Source organism: Symphalangus syndactylus, chromosome 12 (genome assembly GCF_028878055.3).
Source record: "Symphalangus syndactylus isolate Jambi chromosome 12, NHGRI_mSymSyn1-v2.1_pri, whole genome shotgun sequence".
In the NCBI taxonomy this organism is placed as follows: Eukaryota; Metazoa; Chordata; class Mammalia; order Primates; family Hylobatidae; genus Symphalangus; species Symphalangus syndactylus.
Window position 1 is genome coordinate 98,042,421 of NC_072441.2, and position 23,288 is coordinate 98,065,708.

General features: G+C 34.6%; 1 protein-coding gene across 6 annotated transcripts in view; it reads right to left on the reverse strand.

Moving 5' to 3' along the window:
- The window catches only part of KIFAP3 (kinesin associated protein 3), a 175,365-nt gene that overhangs the window by 53,261 nt on the left and 98,816 nt on the right, over nt 1-23,288 (reverse strand). For all 6 annotated transcript variants that reach the window (XM_063627208.1, XM_063627210.1, XM_063627209.1 and 3 more), the window contains 5 exons: nt 17,945-18,053; nt 16,642-16,754; nt 16,071-16,236; nt 15,334-15,459; nt 11,447-11,545 (listed from right to left, as the gene is read on the reverse strand). In XM_063627208.1, the coding sequence (XP_063483278.1) occupies nt 11,447-11,545; nt 15,334-15,459; nt 16,071-16,236; nt 16,642-16,754; nt 17,945-18,053 (613 nt within the window). The remainder of the gene's footprint in view (nt 1-11,446; nt 11,546-15,333; nt 15,460-16,070; nt 16,237-16,641; nt 16,755-17,944; nt 18,054-23,288) is intronic.

A 23,288-nucleotide genomic window follows, 5' to 3' on the forward strand; every position in this document is an offset into this window, starting at 1 on the left:
ACAAGATGACCAGAAACACTTACTATTTCATTTGTTTAGAAAAAGAGGGATAGTGGGGACATAAAAAAGAGAAAACTCTAGATAAAAATGGGTAAGGAAAACAAAGTCAGTAAATCTCAGAAAGTACAAGACCACATTTCTGAATACATGAGGATCATGAACATAAATGAAGAGGAAACTCTACAGTTGTGCAGCTATAAATGCTTCTTGATCTATCCTGCTCTCCTAAAAATTCAGGAAAACTAATTTCAAACAAAACTAACAAGAGAGATTCATGGTCGAAAAGAGAAGGCATGATAAAACATTTTCACATAAAAGAAAGCTGCAACCTAATATTTCAAAAGAGATAAAAATAATTTAAAAAATAGTGTATACAGGGTGGAGCCAAGATGGCCGAATAGGAGCAGCTCTGGTCTACAGCTCCCAGCGTGAGCAACACAGAAGACGGGTGATTTCTGCATTTCCGTTTGAGGTACCGGGTTCATCTCACTAGGGAGTGCCAAACAGTGGGTGCAGGACAGTCAGTGCAGCGCACTGTGCGCGAGCCAAAGCAGGGCGAGGCATTGCCTCACTTGGGAAGCGCAAGGGGTCAGGGAGTTCCCTTTCCTAGTCAAAGAAAGGGGTAACAGACTGCACCTGGAAAATCGGGTCAGTCCCACACTAATACTGCGCTTTTCCAACAGGCTTGGAAAACGGCACACCAGGAGATGGTGTCCCGCACCTGGCTTGGAGGGTCCTACGCCCACACAGTCTCGCTGATTGCTAGCACAGCAGTCTGAGATCAAACTGCAAGGCAGCAGCGAGGCTGGGGGAGGGGCGCCCGCCATTGCCCAGGCTTGCTTAGGTAAACAAAGCAGCCAAGAAGCTGGAATTGGGTGGAGCCCACCACAGCTCAAGGAGGCCTGCCTGCTCTGTAGGCTCCACCTCTGGGGGCAGGGCACAGACAAACAAAAATTCAGCAGGAACCTCTGCAGACTTAAATGTCCCTGTCTGACAGCTTTGAAGAGAGTAGTGGTTCTCTCAGCAAGCAGCTGGATATCTGAGAACGGACAGACTGCCTCCTAAAGTGGGTCCCTCACCCTCGAGCAGCCTAACTGGGAGGCAACCCCCAGTAGGGACAGACTGACACCTCACTCGACCAGGTATTCCTCTGAGACAAAACTTCCAGAGGAACTATCAGACAGCTGAATTTGTGGTCTCACGAAAATCCGCTGTTCTGCAGCCACCACTGCTGACACCCAGCCAAACGGTCTGGAGTGGACCTCTAGCAAACTCCAACAGACCTGCAGCTGAGGGTCCTGTCTGGTAGAAGGAAAACTAACAAACAGAAAGGACATCCACACCAAAAACCCATATGTGTATCACCATCATCAAAGACCAAAAGTAGATAAAACCACAAAGATGGGGAAAAAACAGAGCAGAAAAACTGGAAACTCTAAAAAGCAGAGCACCTCTCCTCCTCCAAAGGAACGCAGTTCCTCACCAGCAATGGAACAAAGCTGGACGGAGAATGACTTTGACGAGTTGAGAGAAGAGGGCTTCAGATGATCAAACTACTCCAAGCTACGGGAGGAAATTCAAAACAACAGCAAAGAAGTTAAAACTTTGAAAAAAAATTAGACGAATGGATAACTGGAATAACCAATGAAGAGAAGGGCTTAAAGGAGCTGATGGAGCTGAAAGCCAAGTTTCAAGAACTACGCGAAGATTGAAGAAGCCTCGGTAGGTGATGCGATCTACTGGAAGAAAGGGTATCAGTGATGGAAGATGAAATGAATGAAATGAAGCAAGAAGGGAAGTTTAGAGAAAAAAGAATAAAAAGAAACGAACAAAGCCTCCAAGAAATTTGGGACTATGTGAAAAGACCAAACCTACATCTGATTGGGGAGAATGGAACCGAGTTGGAAAACACTCTGCAAGATATTATCCAGGAGAACTTCCCCAATCTAGCAAGGCAGGCCAACATTCAGATTCAGGAAATACAGAGAACGCCACAAAGATACCCCTCGAGAAGAGCAACTCCAAGACACATAATTGTCAGATTCACCAAAGTTGAAATGAAGGAAAAAATGTTAAGGGCAGCCAGAGAGAAAGGTCGGGTTACCCACAAAGGGAAGCCCATCAGACTAACAGCTGATCTCTCGGGAGAAACTCTACATGCCAGAAGAGAGTCGGGGCCGATATTCAACATTCTTAAAGAAAAGAATTTTCACCCAGAATTTCATATCCAGCCAAACTAAGCTTCATAAGTGAAGGAGAAATAAAATACCTTACAGACAAGCAAACGCTGAGTGATTTTGTCACCACCAGGCCTGCCCTAAAAGAGCTCCTGAAGGAAGCACTAAACATGGAAAGGAACAACCGGTACCAGCCACTGCAAAAACATGCCAAATTGTAAAGACCATCGAGGCTAGGAAGAAACTGCATCAACTAACAAGCAAAATAACCAACTAACATCATAATGACAGGATCATATTCACATATAACAATATTAACTTTAAATGTAAATGGGCTAAATGCTCCAACTAAAAGACACAGACTGGCAAACTGGATAAGGAGTCAAGACCCATCAGTGTGCTGTATTCAGGAAACCCATCTCATGTGCAGAGACACACATAGACTCAAAATAAAGGGATGGAGGAAGATCTATCAAGCAAATGGAAAACAAAAAAAGGCAGGGGTTGCAATCCTAGTCTCTGATAAAATAGACTTTAAGCCAACAAAGATCAAGAGAGACAAAGAAGGCCATTACATGATGGTAAAGGGATCAATTCAACAAGAAGAGCTAACTATCCTAAATATATATGCACCCAACACAGGAGCACCCAGATTCATAAAGTAAGTCCTGAGTGACCTACAAAGGGACTTAAACTTCCACACAATAATAATGGGAGATTTTAACACCCCATTGTCAACATTAGACAGATCAACGAGACAGAAAGTTAACAAGGATATCCAGGAATTGAACTCAGCTCTGCACAAAGTGGACCTAATAGACATCTACAGAACTCTCCATCCCAAATCAACAGAATATACATTTTTTTTCAGCACCACACCACACCTATTCCAAAATTGACCACATAGTTGGAAGTAAAGCTCTCCTCAGCAAATGTAAAAGAACAGAAATTATAACAAACTGTCTCTCAGACCTCAGTGTAATCAAACTAGAACTCAGGAATAAGAAACTCACTTAAAACTGCTCAACTACATGGAAACTGAACAACCTGCTCCTGAATGACTACTGGGTACATAATGAAATGAAGGCAGAAATAAATATGTTCTTTAAAACCAACAAGAACAAAGACACAACATACCAGAATCTCTGGGACACGTTCAAAGCAGTGTGTAGAGGGAAATTTATAGCACTAAATGCCCACAAGAGAAAGCAGGAAAGATCCAAAATTGACACCCTAACATCACAATTAAAAGAACTAGAAAAGCAAGAGCAAACACATTCAAAAGCTAGCAGAAGGCTAGAAATAACTAAAATCAGAGCAGAACTGAAGGAAATAGAGACACAAAAAACCCTTCAAAAAATTAATGAATCCAGGAGCTGGTTTTTTGAAAAGATCAACAAAATTGATGGACCGCTAGCAAGACTAATAAAGAAGAAAAGAGAGAAGAATCAAATAGATGCAATAAAAAACGAAAAAGGGGATATCACCACCGATCCCACAGAAATACAATCTACCATCAGAGAATACTACAAACACCTCTATGCAAATAAACTAGAAAATCTAGAAGAAATGGATAAATTCCTGGACAAATACACCCTCCCAAGACTAAACCAGGAAGAAGTTGAATCTCTGAATAGACCAATAACAGGTTCTGAAATTGTGGCAATAATCAATAGCTTACCAACCAAAAAGAGTCCAGGACCTGATGGATTCACAGCTGAATTCTACCAGAGGTACAAGGAGGAACTGGTACCATTCCTTCTGAAACTATTCCAATCCATAGAAAAAGAGGGAATCCTCCCTAACACATTTTATGAGGCCAGCATCGTCCTGATACCAAAGCCTGGCAGAGACATAACCAAAAAAGAGAATTTCAGACCAATATCCTTGATGAACATTGATGCAAAAATCCTCAATAAAATACTGGCAAACCGAATCCAGCAGCACATGAAAAAGCTTATACACCATGATCAAGTGGGCTTCATCCCTGGGATGCAAGGCTGGTTCAACATACACAAATCAATAAATGTAATCCAGTATATAAACAGAACCAAAGACAAAAATCACATGATTATCTCATAGATGCAGAAAAGGCCTTTGACAAAATTCAACAACCCTTCATGCTAAAAACTCTCAATTAATTAGGTATTGATGGGACGTATCTCAAAATAATAAGAGCTATCTATGACAAACCCATAGCCAATATCATACTGAATGGGCAAAAACTGGAAGCATTCCCTTTGAAAACTGGCACAAGACAGGGATGCCCTCCCTCACCACTCCTATTCAACATAGTGCTGGAAGTTCTGGCCAGGGCAATCAGGCAGGAGAAGGAAATAAAGAATTAGGAAAAGAGGAAGTCAAATTGTCCCTGTTTGCAGATGACATGACTGTATATCTAGAAAACCCCATTGTCTCAGCCCAAAATCTCCTTAAGCTGATTAGCAACTTCAGCAAAGTCTCAGGATACAAAATCAATGTATAAAAATCACAAGCATTCTTCTACACCAATCACAGACAAACAGAGAGCCAAATCATGAGTGAACTCCCATTCACAATTGCTTCAAAGAGAATAAAATACCTAGGAATCCAACTTACAAGGGATGTGAAGGACCTCTTCAAGGAGAACTACAAACCACTGCTCAATGAAATAAAAGAGGACACAAACAAATGGAAGAACATTCCATGCACATGGGTTGGAAGAATCAATATCGTGAAAATGGCCATACTGCCCAAGGTAATTTATAGATTCAATGCCATCCCCATCAAGCTACCAATGACTTTCTTCACAGAATTGGAAAAAACTACTTTAAAGTTCATATGGAACCAAAAAAGAGCCTGCATCGCTGAGTCAATCCTAAGCCAAAAGAACAAAGCCGGAGGCATCATGCTACCTGACTTCAAACTATACTACAAGGCTACAGTAACCAAAACAGCATGGTACTGGTACCACAACAGAGACATAGATCAATGGAACAGAACAGAGCCCTCAGAAATGATGCCGCATATCTACAACTATCTGATCTTTGACAAACCTGACAAAAGCAAGCAATGGGGAAAGGACTCCCTATTTAATAAATGGTGCTGGGAAAACTGGCTAGCCATATGTAGAAAGCTGAAACTGGATCCCTTCCTTACACCTTATACAAAAATTAATTCAAGATGGATTAAAGACTTACATGTTAGACCTAAAACCATAAAAACCCTAGAAGAAAACCTAGGCAATACCATTCAGGACATAGGCATGGGCAAGGACTTCATGTCTAAAACACCAAAAGCAATGGCAACAAAAGCCAAAATTGACAAATGAGATCTAATTAAACTAAAGAGCTTCTGCACAGCAAAAGAAACTACCATCAGAGTGAACTGGCAACCTACAGAATGGGAGAAAATTTTTGCAACCTACACATCTGAGAAAGGGCTAATATCCAGAATCTACAATGAACTCAAACAAATTTACAAGAAAAAAACAACCCCATCAACAAGTGGGCAAAGGACATGAACAGACACTTCTCAAAAGAAGACATTTATGCAGCCAAAAAACACATGAAAAAATGCTCATCATCACTGCCCATCAGAGAAATGCAAATCAAAACCACAATGAGATACCATCTCACACCAGTTAGAATGGCCATCATTAAAAAGTCAGGAAACAACAGGTGCTGGAGAGGATGTGGAGAAATAGGAACACTTTTACACTGTTGGTGGGACTGTAAACCACTGTGGAAGTCAGTGTGGCGATTCCTCATGGATCTAGAACTAGAAATACGATTTGACCCAGCCATCCCATTACTGGGTATATACCCAAAGGACTATAAATCATGCTGCTATAAAGACACATGCACATGTATGTTTATTGTGGCACTATTCACAATAGCAAAGACTTGGAAACAACCCAAATGTCCAACAATGATAGACTGGATTAAGAAAATGTGGCACATATACACCATGGAATACTATGCAGCCATAAAAAATGATGAGTTCATCTCCTTTGTAGGGACATGGATGAAGCTGGAAACCACCATTATCAGTAAACTATCACAAGGACAAAAAACCAAACACTGCATGTTCTCACTCATAGGTGGGAATTGAACAATGAGAACTCATGGACACAGGAAGGGGAACATCACACTCCGGGGACTGTTGTGGGGTGGGGGGAGGGGGGAGGGACAGCATTAGGAGATATACCTAATGCTAAATGATGAGTTAATGGGTGCAGGAAACCATCATGGCACATGGATACATATGTAACAAACCTGCACACTGTGCACATGTACCCTAAAACCTGAAGTACAATAATTAAAAAAAAAGTATGTATATATATATATATATATTCACAACACAAATCAGGATTAGAAAACCAAGGGAAAGAAAATAATTCAGAAAAGAACCAAAAACAAAAGTAATCATTTTGGATATATAAAAATTAAGATAAGAGTAAATAGACACAACAGATAAAATTCTAAGAGAAACAGAATGCAAAAGGAATAAATTTTAAAATAAAAATGTGAAAAGAGATAAAAAGATTAGAAAATGACAGATATTAGACTAAGAAGATCCAACACAATACAAATCCCAAAGAAGAAAACCAATGTAACAGAACAAAACAAATACTAAAAACTATAATTCAAGAAAACTTTCCTGAAATTAAAAAAAGGTGCATATTTGCATACTTGGAAAAATCAGCAGAGGATGATATACCAAGTCAAATTCTAGTAAAAAAAACTTGACATTAAAAAAAAAATACTTCTTTGGTCTTTCTGGAAAAAAGGCCAAGTTATTTATAAGGAAAAGGAAATTAAATTTTCCTCTGACTTTATCACAGATAACAATAATTAGACTGACTACAGACTTCTCATTGGCAGTCCAAGGGAAAGTGAAAAAAACATCTTCAAATTGCTGGGGGAAATAACTGTCAACCTAGAAGTCTATATTCTGTTGAATTATTATTAAAGAGAAATAACAGTTATTTTCAGATAAAGACATTTATTATCCATAGATAATATTCACTAAGTATAAAAGCATATACTTGATTATGAAAGAAAGTCAACTCGAATAGAGAAATGGAATTCAGGAGACAGTAAATAAGGAAATTGGTCAACATACTGTAAACTTTAGATAAGCACTGTTATTTAAAAAGCAATAATTAAAATAGTGATTAATTCTGAGATGTTACAAAAGGGTTATAAAATGAAGTGAAATTATCATATTGGATAGCAAATAACATGGAAAATAGAAGTGGGGATATTAGACTGTCAAATAGAAACATATACTCCTTTAGAACTTGGTGAACATGAATGTTGAAATTTAGGTCTGCATCCCAAAGGAAAAAAAATGGGATGTGTAATTACAAGTAAGTAAGAGAGAAGGGAGATAATAAAGCAAATTCAAATTATAAAGAAACCCTGATGAATCTAAAAGAGGAAGTGAAGAAAAAAGTTGTGACCTCGCATCAATACTATCAATTGGTCTTAGTTAAAACAATTTGAAAACAGAGTCCACAAATTTCTACTAAGAAACTCTAGCACATGTACACAAGTACATACCATTCTTTGTATCACTGATTACACCCAAAAAATTTTATCAACAGTATCATGACTAGTGGCAAAGTGATGACTTAACTCATTAGTGTTACTTACTATTTAAATTGTTTTTTAAAAATAGGTTTAGGGGACCCAAGTACAGTTTTGCTATGTGGCTATATTGCATAGTGGTTCTTACTATTTTTTTTTTTTAGGGATAAAAAAGATATATTTAAAATGTAGAAAAAAGATATAGAATAATGTATTTGTGCATTCTGAAACTCATTTTGTAAAAATATGTATTGACTGCCTCTCTTCTCCATTGGAATGTTAAGTTCCATTAGGGCAAAGACTTTGCCTATCATATTCACCATAGATCCCCAGGTTTTAGATCATAACAGGTACTCAATAAATTTTTATTTAATGAATAAATAAATAATATCTATTCTACATACTTCACATGGTTTTGTGAGAATAAAAATTATTTGAAAAATCTTAAAAATTCTCAAGGGGAATCTAAAATAATCTAGACAAATGTGGATTATAATCTTCCCTTAGCAGCCATGGGAGACTGGTTCTAGGATCCCCCAATGATGCCAAAATCCACAGATGCTTAAGTCTCTTAAATAAAACGGTGTAGTGTCTGCATACAGCCTATGCTCATCCTTCCAATACTTTAAATCCTTCCTAGATTACTTACAATACTTAAAATATAAATGCTATGTAAATAGTTGTTATACTGTATTTTCTGTTTTTTATTGTTGCATTTCTATTCTCTATTAGAACTTTTTTTGAATAAATTTAATCTATGGATGGTTAAATCAGCAAATGAGGAACCCCCAAATAAGGAGGGCCAACTGTATTTTATTTCCCATACTGCAATTGTTGAGGTCAGCATTAGTTCTCAATTCTTACGTGATTGAGTCATGGTGAGAGTCAGTTTAATATTTTAAATATCTGAATATAAATCATATATTTATCTAAAATAAGTCTACACTAGCTATCTCATATATCAAGTATTCTGTTCAAATTATATCAAATAATATTGATCAAACTTTCTAACAAAAAATAAGAAAAGGAATAAAATATTGTCTAATAGATTTATTTTAAATACTCATATTGGATTCATAGGGAGAATCACAATAAAATGCTAAAGGTTATGGTGAAATAAAATATTTCAATAATTTTTAATATGTAATACATTGTAACATGACAGATTTAAATGCCATTGACATCAACAAAAATTCTGTTTTTTCAACTCCAAAACATTTTTTAAATTTATTTTTTATTTTTCAGCTGTTTTTTTAGAGACAGAGCCTAGTTCTGTCATCCAGGCTGGAGTGCAATGACGTGATCATAGCTCACTAGAGCCTCAAATTCCCGGGCTCAAGTCATCTTCCTACCTCAGCCTCCCAGGTAGCTGAGACTATAGGCATGCACCACAATGCCTGGCTTAGAAAACATTTCTGAGTTTTGTATTTTGGAAAAGCATTTCAGTGATCTTTATCCAATTTTAAGACACAAAGTTTTTATAAAAATTTTAACTCAGCAGATCTTTTATCTCCCTGTTGCACCATTATCAACATGCTATAATCTTTAGGACAACTATTCAAAAAGTATTGACTCCAGATTCAGTGACATAAAACAAAAATTAAACTTGGGGGAAAATGCAAAGAAAGTTACACTGAAAAGAAAGGTCAAATAGGAATTCTCTTAATTCTGTGGGCTTTGATAATAAGGTACTAAGTGTACATTTTAAACAGACATCCCAAAACAGAGGCAGTAACAGTTATTCACTGTGTACAGGTACTTAGTAGGTACTTTAAATACTTCACTTTTTAGTCCTCACAAAAAACCCTATGAGATGACCTGTAAATGGGGTGGTATTTCAAAGAAGTTACCTAGACAAACTACATTTTCATTTTACTATTTTCTGTAGTGGCTTCTATAGTTATGTAAATTTTAAGTAATTCTACACATAAAATACACCTTCAGAGACTCTCAACCCAAAAAAGCATATTAAAGGTTCCAAGAAGACTCTGTAGCAAGAAAACTTGTTAACTTTAACTCAGTGTTTCCCAAACTTATTTACTATCAGAGAACTTTTTTTTTTCATTAAGCAGCTGTTAATACTTATGTTCCATGGAACAAAGCTGGGGAAAAACGAATTTATTCCAATTATTTTAACACTGTTCAAAAGCGTATTTGGAGTTTATGTTTTTGGGAAAGTCAGTTTATAAACCATATTAAAAATATTTATTACTTTCTGTACTGTTAGCTGTTAGACAGAATCGTATTTGTATTTCGATAGCCCATATTAACATTTCTCAAATTAGACTTGTTATTTATCAGACTTGACTCTTGGAAACTCTATATGGTTCCAGAATTTTTAATTTTTTTTGAGATAGGGTCTCCTTCTGCCACCCAGGCTGGAATGCAGTGGCACAATCATAGCTCACTGCAGCCTTGACCTCTTGTGCTCACTTGATAATCACTGCTTCGGTGTCCCGAGCAGCTGGGACTACAGGCATGCATCACCATGCCCAGCTCATTTTTTATCTTTTTATTTTTAGTAGAGATGAGGCCTCACTATGTTGCCCAGGCTGGTCTCAAACACCTGAGCTCAAGTGATGCTCCCACCTCAGGTTCCCAAAGTGCTGGGATTACAGGCATGAGCCACTGTGCCTGGCCAATCACACTGGATTATAATTTTATATTTCTTGTATATTATACTTGTCTATCTCTCCAACTAAACTATAAACCCCTTGAGGTCAAGGACTTTCTTATATATCTAACACATAAGCCAGTATCTGTTTAGATGGTCAAAGCTTGAGAAATATGTGAATAAATGAATGTTTAATTATATGTAGTAAAAGAGTTAGCAGATACCAAAATTTTCAGCTTAAGAGGCTGTGTAGATGACAATGTTGTTATTCACAATGAATGCAGATGGCAGGACTGTTTTACTTATCAGGAGAGGATGTTACCAATATTGAGTACCCTTTGGATGCAAGAATGACAAACTACCAGGTACTAAGTACCTCTGTGTATTGGGAACTATTATAGGCAATTTAAATCCATTAGTACTTACAACAATTCTACAAGGTAGGAGGTCTTTTTATTTTAATATTAATGTTACGGGCATTTTTTAGGTACATGATTGTATCCTAGAGAGGTTAAGTAACTTTTCCAAGGTCCTGCAGCTTAGTAAGTAGCAAAAGGTAATTAAAATTAGGGCTATTTGATTTACAATGCTCTTTAGGCTACAACATGCTATGCCCCTTTAGGTAGATGGAAGGTATCCAAGTGGCAGTTAGCAACAAATGCCTGGGGCTCAAGATAGGGGTTATGAAGATTAAATAGTTAGCATATAGTTGGTAGCTGAACTCACGGAAATAGATGTGGTTTCCCAAGTAGAGTAAATAAGGTAAGATTAGAAAAGAACCAAGGATAGTCCTAGGAACCTCTGATGCTTAAGGTATGTTAATGGAGAAGAAAGTTCTGATATGTTTGTTAAGTTTCTTAGGAATCACAACCTGACGAGTTAATAAAATTGTTCTCTTTATATTCTACCTATATACTGATTTGGGGTCAACAGCTTCCAGGGAAAATAGGTTATCTTGTAAATTTATCTCAAAACTTAGTGTTTTCTATATTTCAACATTTGCAAAAAAAAAAGAAACTCAAAAATGCATCTTTTCTGAATATGTGAAATATTGTTATCTACGGTAAACACTGAAAGGATACGTGTTTCCTTGATTATGACGTCTCTTGTGGCTTGGTGGAAAACCATCTGGTAGAAGACATAAATTATCTGACACACAAATTCATCATCTTCCTGTTGAGCTGTAAATAAACAAAAAATCCAAATAAAGAATACTATGTTTATATACCAAATTTAAAATAATTGAGGGGAATAATACAGAATGAGAAAAACTAAAAGTGATAAGGAGACAAGTAACCAGAAATGGATTAAACTAACTTCTATGTTCCTAATGTAAAATGGTAACAGTTATCACCACTTGTTTTATTCATTATAAGAATTCTTTAAAGAATTCTAATTTGTAAAATAAACCTGATTTCTATTTTGTCTTTATAATGTTGACTTCGCAGGAAAAAAATAATTCTTAAAAATTATCATACCTTCTAAACTCTAAGTTTTTGGTAGAAATTGAACTATTATAAAAAGGTATTTCCTTTTGTTGAATAATGTTCACAAAATTAAACTTTACAGATTGCATGAAATAATAAGTAATTTAGTTTCCATCTAATTAATTATAATAAAAAAGTTACATAATCATAAAGGCTAATTAATAAATCTTTAATATCATACAAAGAGTAATTTACATAACAGCTGATGTCCACTGATTAATATGTAATGGAAAAAGTATAATCGCTTATAGAAATCTAACCTTAAGTAATGATTATGAAATTAGATTTAATAGTATAGTTTGCTATCAACTCTTGCTAAAAGTTCAATGACATTTTAGAAACAGAGTTTTAGGTCAACAGAGTATCAAACCAGTTGTATAGAATAAATTGTGGGTCCCTTAAAGTTCAATTTGTCCCAAATGATCTCCCTCACTAACTACTCTCCCAAACGAATTGGGCTAAATTTCTCACTATTAATTACTATCTTGGTATACAGTATTCCCTCACTTAATACCAATGGTTTTAATCTTGAAAATCTGTATATTTCTTAAAAAGCATATTATAAAGCCTCTGCCTGTGATAATCTCATGTCAGAGAACACCAAAACATAGTAAAACACTGAGCTGGCTGTGTCAGATCACTTTATGAATATCTTAGCTCTCTTGATTATAATCACTATGGGACAGCAATTCCAGGATGCAGGTCATTTTGCTTCAACTTTCTTCAGCTCTCCACAAAATCTTCATTCTCCCTCTGTCAACTACGTGTCTTTACTTTCACCTGCCAACTACTTAGTCTTTCTTTTAATTATTTCTGATCTGAAAACTTCTGACTGTGAGAAGAGTGTACCAAAGTAAATACAAATATGCTAAAATTTTGGGAAGGAATACTTCAAATACGGGGCATTATCTCTAGATGACCTATTAAAATGAATTATATTAAGGAATTTACCAATTAAACTAAAAAAAAACTCAAAAGAGAAAAATGAACAAGAGGCTTAAATAGGCACATCTTTTTATTGGTTATCCCTAAATAATCAATAAACATAAACAGGTGATCAACTTCATTAGTCATTAGGGAAATACAAATTAAAATCACAACGAAATACCAGTATGATGGCTACAAATGAAAGGACTGACAATGCCCAGTATTGGAGGTGATGTGGAAAAATTGCAGCTCTCTTACATTACTGGTAAGAATGAAAACCGGCACAACTACAGATTGGCCCAGTTTACTGAGGCCAAACATATACAAACTCTGTGACCCAGCCATTCTACTCCTACATGTGAACCTAATGGAAATGAGTACATATGTTCACCAAATCAAAGGTTTCAAAATGTTCATAGGAGCATTATTTATAATAGTCCTCCTCCCCACAAAAACCTAACCCTACTATCCATCAATAGTAGAAACGATACATGGTGGTATGTTTATATAATAAAATATTATATACAACAATGAAAACGTACAAACTTTTGTATACAACATAGATTAATGTCACAAATATAAGGTAGATCAAAATAAACTAGATTCCACTTATATATTCAAGTTCAAAACCAAGCAAAAGTAATCTAGTGGTGACAAAAGAAACTATCTTTTGTTTCATACTAACCACTTTGAATGAGGTGGTAATGACTGAGAGGAGGGAGATGAGGCACTTCTAAGGTACTGGTAATGCTTTATTTTCTTACATGAGTGATAATAACATGGGTATGCTTACACTGAAAATACACTGAGCTATACTTACAATTTATGTATGTTATTACATATTCTAAAATCTATTAAAATTAATACAAAATGCATATATATTATGCCTAGTACAAGATGAACTGAGATGAGAATATCTTCTTCAGGGATCTCATATTAGCATTTTTAACTTCTATACTATTGGCTAGTTATGATGTGTAAGATCCTAGAGAACTTGGCCCTAATAAGATTCAGATAAATTTTGTATGCAATATGGAGAAGAATGAGCCCTGCCCCTTAAGAGCAATATAAATGCAAGGGGAAAACTCTAGGCCTACAATGTCAAATATTGTAGCCATAAACCACTGCAGCTAATTAAATTAATTCAAAAATTCAGGTTATCAGTTGTGACAGCCACATTTCAAGTGTTCTACAGCTACATGTGTTGGACACCACATACATAGAACATTTTCATCAACTAAGAAAGTTCAGAGGACATTAAATTCAGATCTAGAAGGGAATATGATGTTTAGAATCAGCTTCCAAATGAATCTTCCAACTTAGAAATCAAGTTTTAAAAAATAAGATTTGCACAAGAGAAGAGATCCAATTCAAACCAACACAAATCTCAACAGAAAGAAGTGATATAGCCAGGCACAGTGGCTCAGGCCTGTAATCTCCACGCTTTGGGAGGCCGAGGTGGGCAGATCACCTGAGGTCGGGAGTTCAAGACCAGCCTGACCAACATGGAGAAACCCTGTTTCTACTAAAAATACAAAATTAGCTGGGTGTGGTGGCACATGCCTGTAATCCCAGCTACTTGGGAGGCTGAGGCAGGAGAATCACTTGAACCCAGGAGGCGGAGGTTGCGGTGACCCGAGATCATGCCATTGCACTCCAGCCTGGGCAACAAGAGCAAAACTATGTCTCAAAAAATCAAAACAAAAACAAAGAAACAAAAAGAAGTGATATAATACAGTGGTCCTCCCTTATATGTGGTTTTTCTTTCCATGGTTTTAGTTAACTGTAGTCAACCATGGTCAAAAATATTAAATGAAAAATCCTAGAAATAATTCATAAGTTTTAAATTATGTGCAATTCTGAATAGTGTGATGTAATTTCCCACTGTTCGACTCCATCCCATCCAAGACATGAATCATCCCTTTGTCCAGTGTATCCAGGATGTACATGCCACCCGCCCATTAGTCCCTTAGTAGCCATCTCAGTTAACAGGTCAACTAGCACAGTATTGCAATGCTTATATTCAAGTAACCGTTATTTCATTTAATAATGGCTCCAAAGTATAAGAGTAGTGATGATAAGCACATTGTTATAATTTTTCTGTTTTATTATTAATTATGGTTGTTAATCTCTTACTGTGCCTAATTTATAAATTAAACTTTATCATTGGTATGTTTAGAAAAAAACAGTATATATAGGGTCTGGTAGTATCTGTAGTTTCAGGCATCTGCTGGGGGTCTTGGAATGTATTCCCCTTGATTAAGTTGTGACTACTATATTGGTTGTTCAAGGTTGGTGAGGAGAGTACTTCTGTAAAATTGGTCCTAAATTGCTTTATAGCAACATTCTTAACTTTGAAAGCTCAAGATCTTTGATATTACTCTATCCAATCCCAGTTAGCAGTATATTTAATTCATTTTTCTTGATTATGTAAGTTGCTATAAAACAATTAATGTAATGAGAAAAACCGATTACAGACTCTGCATTTTATATTTAAATATTTAAATCAATAAGCTGTCTAGACATTAACATAAAAATAAATTAAGGTTATTTACCATTTAGCAATTCAATGAGTGCAGGGATTATGCCAGATTTGGCTAGCAATGCAGCACAAGAGTCATCCATGGATACAGTTCCAATCATTATAACCACTTCTAAAACAAGATCATCTTCTGCAGCACCTAGTGAAGTCAAACCATAGAAAGTTTTCACTGAAATGTCCTGATCCAAATTCATTTAGAGTATCAAAATGTAAATACACAGAAAGGATACCGAAAGCTATTAAATCAAGTCATATGAATCCTCGATATGCTATAAATTTGTCCTTTTTCCAAATTTCCATGTTTGCTGATGACAGTTTGTGATAGTGGGGGCAGCGGTCAGTAGAAAAGTGGAGATAAGCCTTTGAGAGTGCAACTGAATGACGACATAGATACAGAAAATAAAAGACTCATTTGAATGCCTCAAAGACCTTTGTGCATGTGTATGTGTATGTAGTAGGATAGTATTTGGTACTTTTAAAGAGACAGAATAAAAAAATTACCAAAAGACCACAAGAAAGGTAGAATAGGAAATAGAAACTAACACTAAGAAAACACACTTTTAGGAAAAAGAGAACATATATGTAAGAGGAGATCCAGTGACTACCTTTCTGGGAGAAGAGAGCTGTGAGAAGAAATGGCTTTTCCTAACATAATAATACAATAGTCACACAATACTGCTCTAGCAGCCTTATCCATAACAGAAAGAAATAACTTAGCGATTATGCAAAAGTGAAATACTTAGCACAAACCTGGTTTTAATTTATCCTTGAGGTATGGAACCAACTTATATTCTTTAAGAACCAATTCCCAGTCTAAGTCTGGAATGGTCAAGTTTGCAAGAGTTCCCAAACATTCAATCACAAACTCCTCTTCTTCATCATTAGAGATCTGGGCTGCAAGGTCCCCAACATAATCCTGAATAAAACATAATTTTAATATAAATTTAAATTATTTTTTATTTAATCTAATAACCCACAGGAATCTAACAATTTAACTCATTGAAAGTAAAAGTCAATATCAAATGTGATTTTCTTGTTTTAATAACCTTGAGCTAAACTGCTAAAGAAGCCTATGGTGAAATGGTTTAAGACAAGAAGACTGTAGTGGGGTGGAGGCATTAGGGGTAAGGGTCACAAAACAAAAACAACATTGAAACGTAGGTTGAGATTTCTAGGTGCTAAACTAACAAAGAAGTTGATAACATAAGAGCAATTTGGATTATAAGTTAATATTTGACAAGACCCCAGTAAGAGCTGTATTTCCAAATGTAGCAATTTCAATTCCCAGTCTATTTTAATAGAAAGCCAAAATGATACTTACAATAAACAGATTTTTAGTTGGTCCATCATGCTGAGAAATGTTTCTAATCATTTTCATCAGCAATGGATCCTTAAACTTCAGAGCCCTCTTCATGAGCATCTTCAGCCCATTTCCTAAAACAGAAGTCTCCCAATAAAATTAAGGTTAACTTAAGTTTGATAATTTTTTGTTTAGTTCTCAAAAAAGCCACAACAATTTACATCTAGTAAAATGCATAACTCTTAAGGGTAAAATTTGATTAATTTAGATGCAACCCATACCATGTATCAACATACATAGTATTTTCATTCCCTCCAGAAAGTTCACTTGTGCCCCTTCCCAGTCAATCCTGTTTCCCAGATATAATCACTTTTCCTCTTCCCTGTCTCATTTTTAAACATATATAAATTTTGCCTGATATAGAACTTCATATAAATAGAATCATACCGTATGAGCTCTTTTGTGTCTATAATATCTACTACAAATGTTAAAAACAAAAATACTTTTGACTCAGAAAAATTGTACTTCTGGGAATTTATCCTAACAATATAAAAATAAAAATGTGTAAAGATTCAGAGAATGGGTAATTACTATAGCACTGTTTGTAACAGAAAATAAGTGGCAATGAACTATATCCATAATAGTGAAGTAAACTATGGCAAAATTGTTTAATAGCCAATTTTGCAGTTATTAACAAATATGCTTTATAAAAACATTTAATCACATAAAATATTATTTCAAGATATTACTAATTTTAAAAGAATGTACCATGATATATAGACAATCACATTTTTATTTAAAAATATGCAGAAGTATTACACTAAAATCTTACCTATGATTATCTGTGGATGGTAGGAATAAAGATTTAAATCTTTTCCTTTTTGCTCATTTGTGCTTTTTATAACAAACACATACTAGTTTTCAAATAAGGCAAAAACTATTGGGAAGACTGAAACATCGTAATGTATGACAGGCTATTCTACAAAGATATTACAGAAATAATCTAATACATTTGTATTTTATTACCTTATAATAGATTGCTTTGCAAAGAAAAACTTTCATTTTATCTAGAAAATGTTTTAAAAATCAAATTTCAATTAAGGCTAATTCACCATGGTTTGTAAAATGTTAGCAAAAGGTTAAGTGTCTGCATTTATGACGTAAGAATATTATATCTGACCTTTAAGGATTATAGCTATAATGAAGAAATTATTTGAAAACAGGACTTACATAATCATTATAATTCTTAATTCCTTATATCTATTTTCCATCATATGCCGAATACCATATGCTAAAAAAGTTACCTACACCCAAAGGCACTGACCTTCACAGATAAGCTGTACATTTCTTTTGTTAGCAGCAAGATTAATGCAGAAAGAAATGAGTTCCAAGTCAATTCGTTCATCTGAACATTCAAACAGCATCTTCATTAACTAGCAAGAAGCACAGGGCACATTTTACTCAAGAAGCAAAAACAAAAAACCAAACACAGAAGTAATATTTTTATCATAATGTCTTATCTTAGATTGTACATTGGGCATAATATAATTATTTACATTTCAACACATAAAACTGGCAGGCGTTCACTGTTCAACAACTAGATGAATAAACAGTTAATGAACTCTTAGATGCTCAGCATTAAATATTAACTTCTAATATTTAATTAATTAATTAATTAAATTCTAATATTTAATTAATTTACTAGTGGAGAATATAAGAGAAATATTAGATAAAACATCTGTCCTTAAATAATTAAACATATTGTTTAGAAGCAGAGCATTCCAAGCAAAGAAAATAGCTTATGCAAAGGTCACAATGCAGGAAAAAACAGTACTCTTTGAAGAATTAAAAGCAAGCAAGCATTGTTGGTGAAAGGGAAACAACAGTTTTAAGAGATTAGAAGTTTGTAAAAACCAGATCATGCAGGGTCTTGAAGTGCATGTTAAAGATTTTGGCCTTCATGCTAAGGATAATGGGAAGCTGCTATAAGTTTCTAAATAGGAAAGTGTCAGGATAAAATTTGTGTCTCAAAAAGATTTAGCCAGTGTAGAAAATAGAATAAAATTGCAAGAAAATATGGGGAACCATGTAGGATGCTAGAGGAAAAGTCCAAGTGAGAAGATGGGTGTCTGAACTAGGTAGAGATAAAAGGATTGATTAGACATATATTTAGAAAAGAGAACCAAAATGGAATGTAGTAACTGACTAGATGTTATGGTTAAAGGAGAGGAGGAGTCAAAGATGACTTTCAGATTTATGCACTGAGAAATGACATACATGGGGATGCCAACATCTACTGAAAAGGAGAAACTAGGGTAGAAAAAAACTTTAAAAGGAAAGATAGTAATTTTGGTTTTAGATATGTTGAGTTTAAGCTGCTTATGTGATAGTCTGGTGCAGGTATTCAGTAGGAAGTCATAAACACAGGCCTGAGTTTGGAAGAAATGTCTGGACTGGAGGTACAATTTTAGCAACTGGCATATATGGTTGAAAAGTGAAGCTGCAGGCTAAATCCAGTCACTTGGGCATGGGTATAAAATGAGAAAAAAACATTTTTAGTGATAAGAGAAAAAGAAGGAGGGTCTGAAAAACAGCAGACAAAAAGGTAAGAAGGAAAAGGTAGGCTACCTATGCCATTTAGCAGTAATCTAGATTTGTCATGGTGAGAGATAGCTGCTATAATAAAAAACAAATGAATAAATTTTATGCTATGTTTTGGAGAAGCTAGTCTTCGATTATTGTCAAATCAGCAAATTAACTTAGTGTATAGTATATAAACAGAGTTTTCTCTCAGCCCAAATTGTTAACAACAAATAGAAGTTATTCCTAAAATTTATAATATAAAAACTTCTTATGTTTTATCTCAGGGCAATACCTTTTTAGAACAACATGCCTTCATGAATCCAACACAGCGAATAATAAATATTTATTTATTTTAGACCTCTTTCTGTTAAATATTGTTTTGATTACTGTTAGTTCAAGATGACTTCTGCATGTCAAAAATGATATGTGGTCAATATACAAAAATCAATCACATTTCTATGTGTTAGCAATGAACAGCTGAAAACCAAAATTAAATTTGGTTAAATTAAATTAAATAAAAAACACAATACCACTCAAATTGTTAGGTATAATTCTAAGCAAATACACTGATCTGTATGCTGAAAATTACTGTAGCAGGTGAATGGCTGGCATGTATCATATGCTCCCCCTGACGGCAGATCTTTAACCACAAATATTACCACTGATGGCATCTCTGGGTAAGAATCATTAATACTTAATAATGCCACAGAATAAAAAAAGATTCAAGGGCAAAAGTAAAATAATCTTAATTTACTGGATATATATTTAACAGATTTCACTACCTATCTGCCCAATTAAAATTAAATTACAAATAAAATTGCCAATAAAAATTAAATTACAAATTACCAAAAATGTAGGTGACAATCCTCTAATTAATTGCTATGTTTTCTAAACTGTAATTAAATACCTACCATAGATTTTTTTCAATCTTGAGAATTGGTTACATTGAAGCAATGTTTCAAGCAAAGTATTTATTGCTAACAAAAAGTATTTACTTCAAATCAACCTTTGTGATATGAAAATTAGCCTTAAACACAGGGCTACAGGTCATTATTTTAGAAGGTAAATTTTCTTTGAAGTAATTTCCATATTAAATTCTACCTAGAAATAAACAATCAGAAACTAGATTTTTAGAAAATAATGCATGGCTTAAAAACTTACTCAACTCCCATTCCCCATATCGAGCTAAATTAGGACTAAATATAAATGGAATGCATAATGATATAGAATTAGTTTTTCATAATAAGAGAGATAAACATTTCAAATTTAATTAAAGCTTTCAAATTTAAAAAAGCAATAGTTTAGTTCAAACTCCACATGAAAGAGTATGTCTTTAATTTGATTGTTATGATGGCACTTCAAAAGTAAGTGTAATTGCTGACAACTAGAAAATATTAAAACTAGATTTGTTCTGTTTTAACTATGTCCATTGTCATCTTTTACTAATTTACCAGAAAAGCACTAAAAGGACTTCAGTCTGTGCGATGAAGAGGCAATAGTGTTCAATCAGACAAGTCCCATATTGAGTATCAGATACCAAAGACCCATGACTGAAATCACTGTGTCTAGACTCTCTGGCACCTGACTTCACTTATTTACCAGTGACCAGAGGCCAACCCCCACAGCTCTCTGTATTCACATATAACTCTACCACCCCCATCCCCTACCCAAACATCTTTGAATGATTATACCAGAACTTTGCATGCCTCCGGAATCTCTTCTGACTGGCTACTCCCTAACTCTCCTGTTTGAAGTGATGCTCTGGTTTCTGAACTTCAGCAGATAATGGCAGGCAAGAGCAAAGGGGGCTGTCAGAAAGGACGTTTACCAGCATTCAGCTAAAAAGAAGCATGTAGATCAAAGGGGGCCATATAGGACAACTGTGGTGGAAAACACGTGGATCACTATGAAGATTCTTGCACACTGTTCTAGGATAAAATATTAAATAACACCATGACATCACTACCTAACCATGTACTTTCATTGGCCATTCTATTACCAATAAATACTTTTATAAGCATCTGGATGGCATTTGCACCCATTTAAACAAAACATGCATCTCAGAGGTCTAAATAACAATGAACTGTTAATGTGTACTTTTAACTATTATTAGAATACAACCATTAACTCCCGGTTATCCTCAAGTATGCTTACCTGAAACCATCTACCCACTGAGACCATTAAGATCATGTATAAAGACTTGACCTGGCCCCTAAATTTTACAAAACAGTGATACAATAGGGTAAGAAAATTAGAATACATTGGACAACTAGAGGTAATAAAGTACAAAGGAAGCAAAGCAATATAATATTGGGAGAGATTATGAGACATGTTGTATATATAATCACCCACTCCGGATGCTAAATATTTTCTAAAAGTGAATTCTAATCTAATTATAGGTTTATTCTATAAAACACATATGTGATAGGCAGTATTTAAAATGGACAATAAATGGGTCAAAATGGTGACAAAGATTTTACTAAGAATATCTTACTTTCATATAGTTTACAGTTTATAAAGCTCCTTTAATATATGTAATTAATGAAGATGACTATACTCAATTTCTTTTTCATCATTGAAATGAGTATGAATTACTACTAAGCCACTGCTTTCCTACCTTCAAAGTCATGTTATTTGCAATACATGAGGATTTTTACCACGCAAAAATTAATATGCATAATTACAAAAGGACAGAATATTATATTAACTCTAAGATATTCCAACCGGGGTTATGACTTTAGTAAGTAGGTTAATCAGTGGCTGATTAAACTCATGAATGAGTTTAAAGCCTTATTGATACTATAAACATTACTTTGAGTAGCCAATACCTCTAAAGGAGTACCTTTTTAATTCCTGAAGGAAACTTGGAAATTTCATTTAATTTCTGACTTGTTTTCCATGATTCTTTTATTTTGCGATTAACTTGGCACTGGGTGGCAATAAAACCACGTCAACTTTTCTCCTTAAATACGCAAAATTTGGCACTATAAATTAAAAGTTATAGGCTGGATACCACATTAGGAGCAAATATATTGTACAGTATCATTTGGTTTTCTTAAAATACCAGCTCATATAGAAGCTTCGGGATGTTTACAACATAATCGGGTAACATAACCTTATTCCCTTAAGGGCTGAAATTTCAAAAAGAAAAAAATGGGAAAAAGAAAACATCAAAAATCCTTGACCTAAATTTGGAAAATATTGTTCACAAAACATAGATTACACATGTTCTGAAAACTTCATTGCATACATGTTTGATGTTAGAAAACTGTCTGGTAAGAAAATATGCATGGATATTGTTCCTGAAAAGGTATGGGAGAATTTTCTGTATAAAAGTTTTAAATTGCAACAATAACAATATCTAAAAAGTAACCTAGACAGACTCTTATTTCTGATTCTTTCACTTAAAATAAAATTTTACATTTTATATTTGAGATTATACATTCTAGAAGAATAGGATAACTCCAAATTCAAAATTCTGTAAGTAAGTTTCCTATCCTTCTTGGTTTGCATTTATTTATCTTTTATTTAATGCTATTCTCTCTAAAATCTAAATCTGGATAAAAACAGTCAATCTCGGCAAGAATATTATTATTTTTTGGCTGCTTTCCAGTTCATATCCTGTGGTCAATGAAGTTCTGACTCTAAATGGAATCGGAAAAGGAACACCCTTTGAAACTGCAAAGCAGAAACCTTTAGAACATATGGAGTGAGACTGTAGTAAATCACCTGTAATCTCACTTTGACATAGCTACTCTTTTATTGAAAACTTGTTTGGCAAAGAGTTTGATTACACTTTTCATTGAGTATAGTCTGACATGCATTATCTCTATAAGACACTCTGCCTTGCTAGATAAGATATGCTGTATATTCTTTCAGGGATGTCTATTTCCTATAAACAAGCATAATTAGTTTATCCCTTGATATAAAAGTCTAAGAAATTACCCTTGGAGAGTTTATCAATTTTTTAAATACATGTAGGTGAAATGTTAAAATTCTCGAATAGCAAATTCACTTTTAGTACTGTTTTATTTAACTTGGAATGAATGAAAGAATAGTCAATTAGAATTAATAAAAAGTTATGG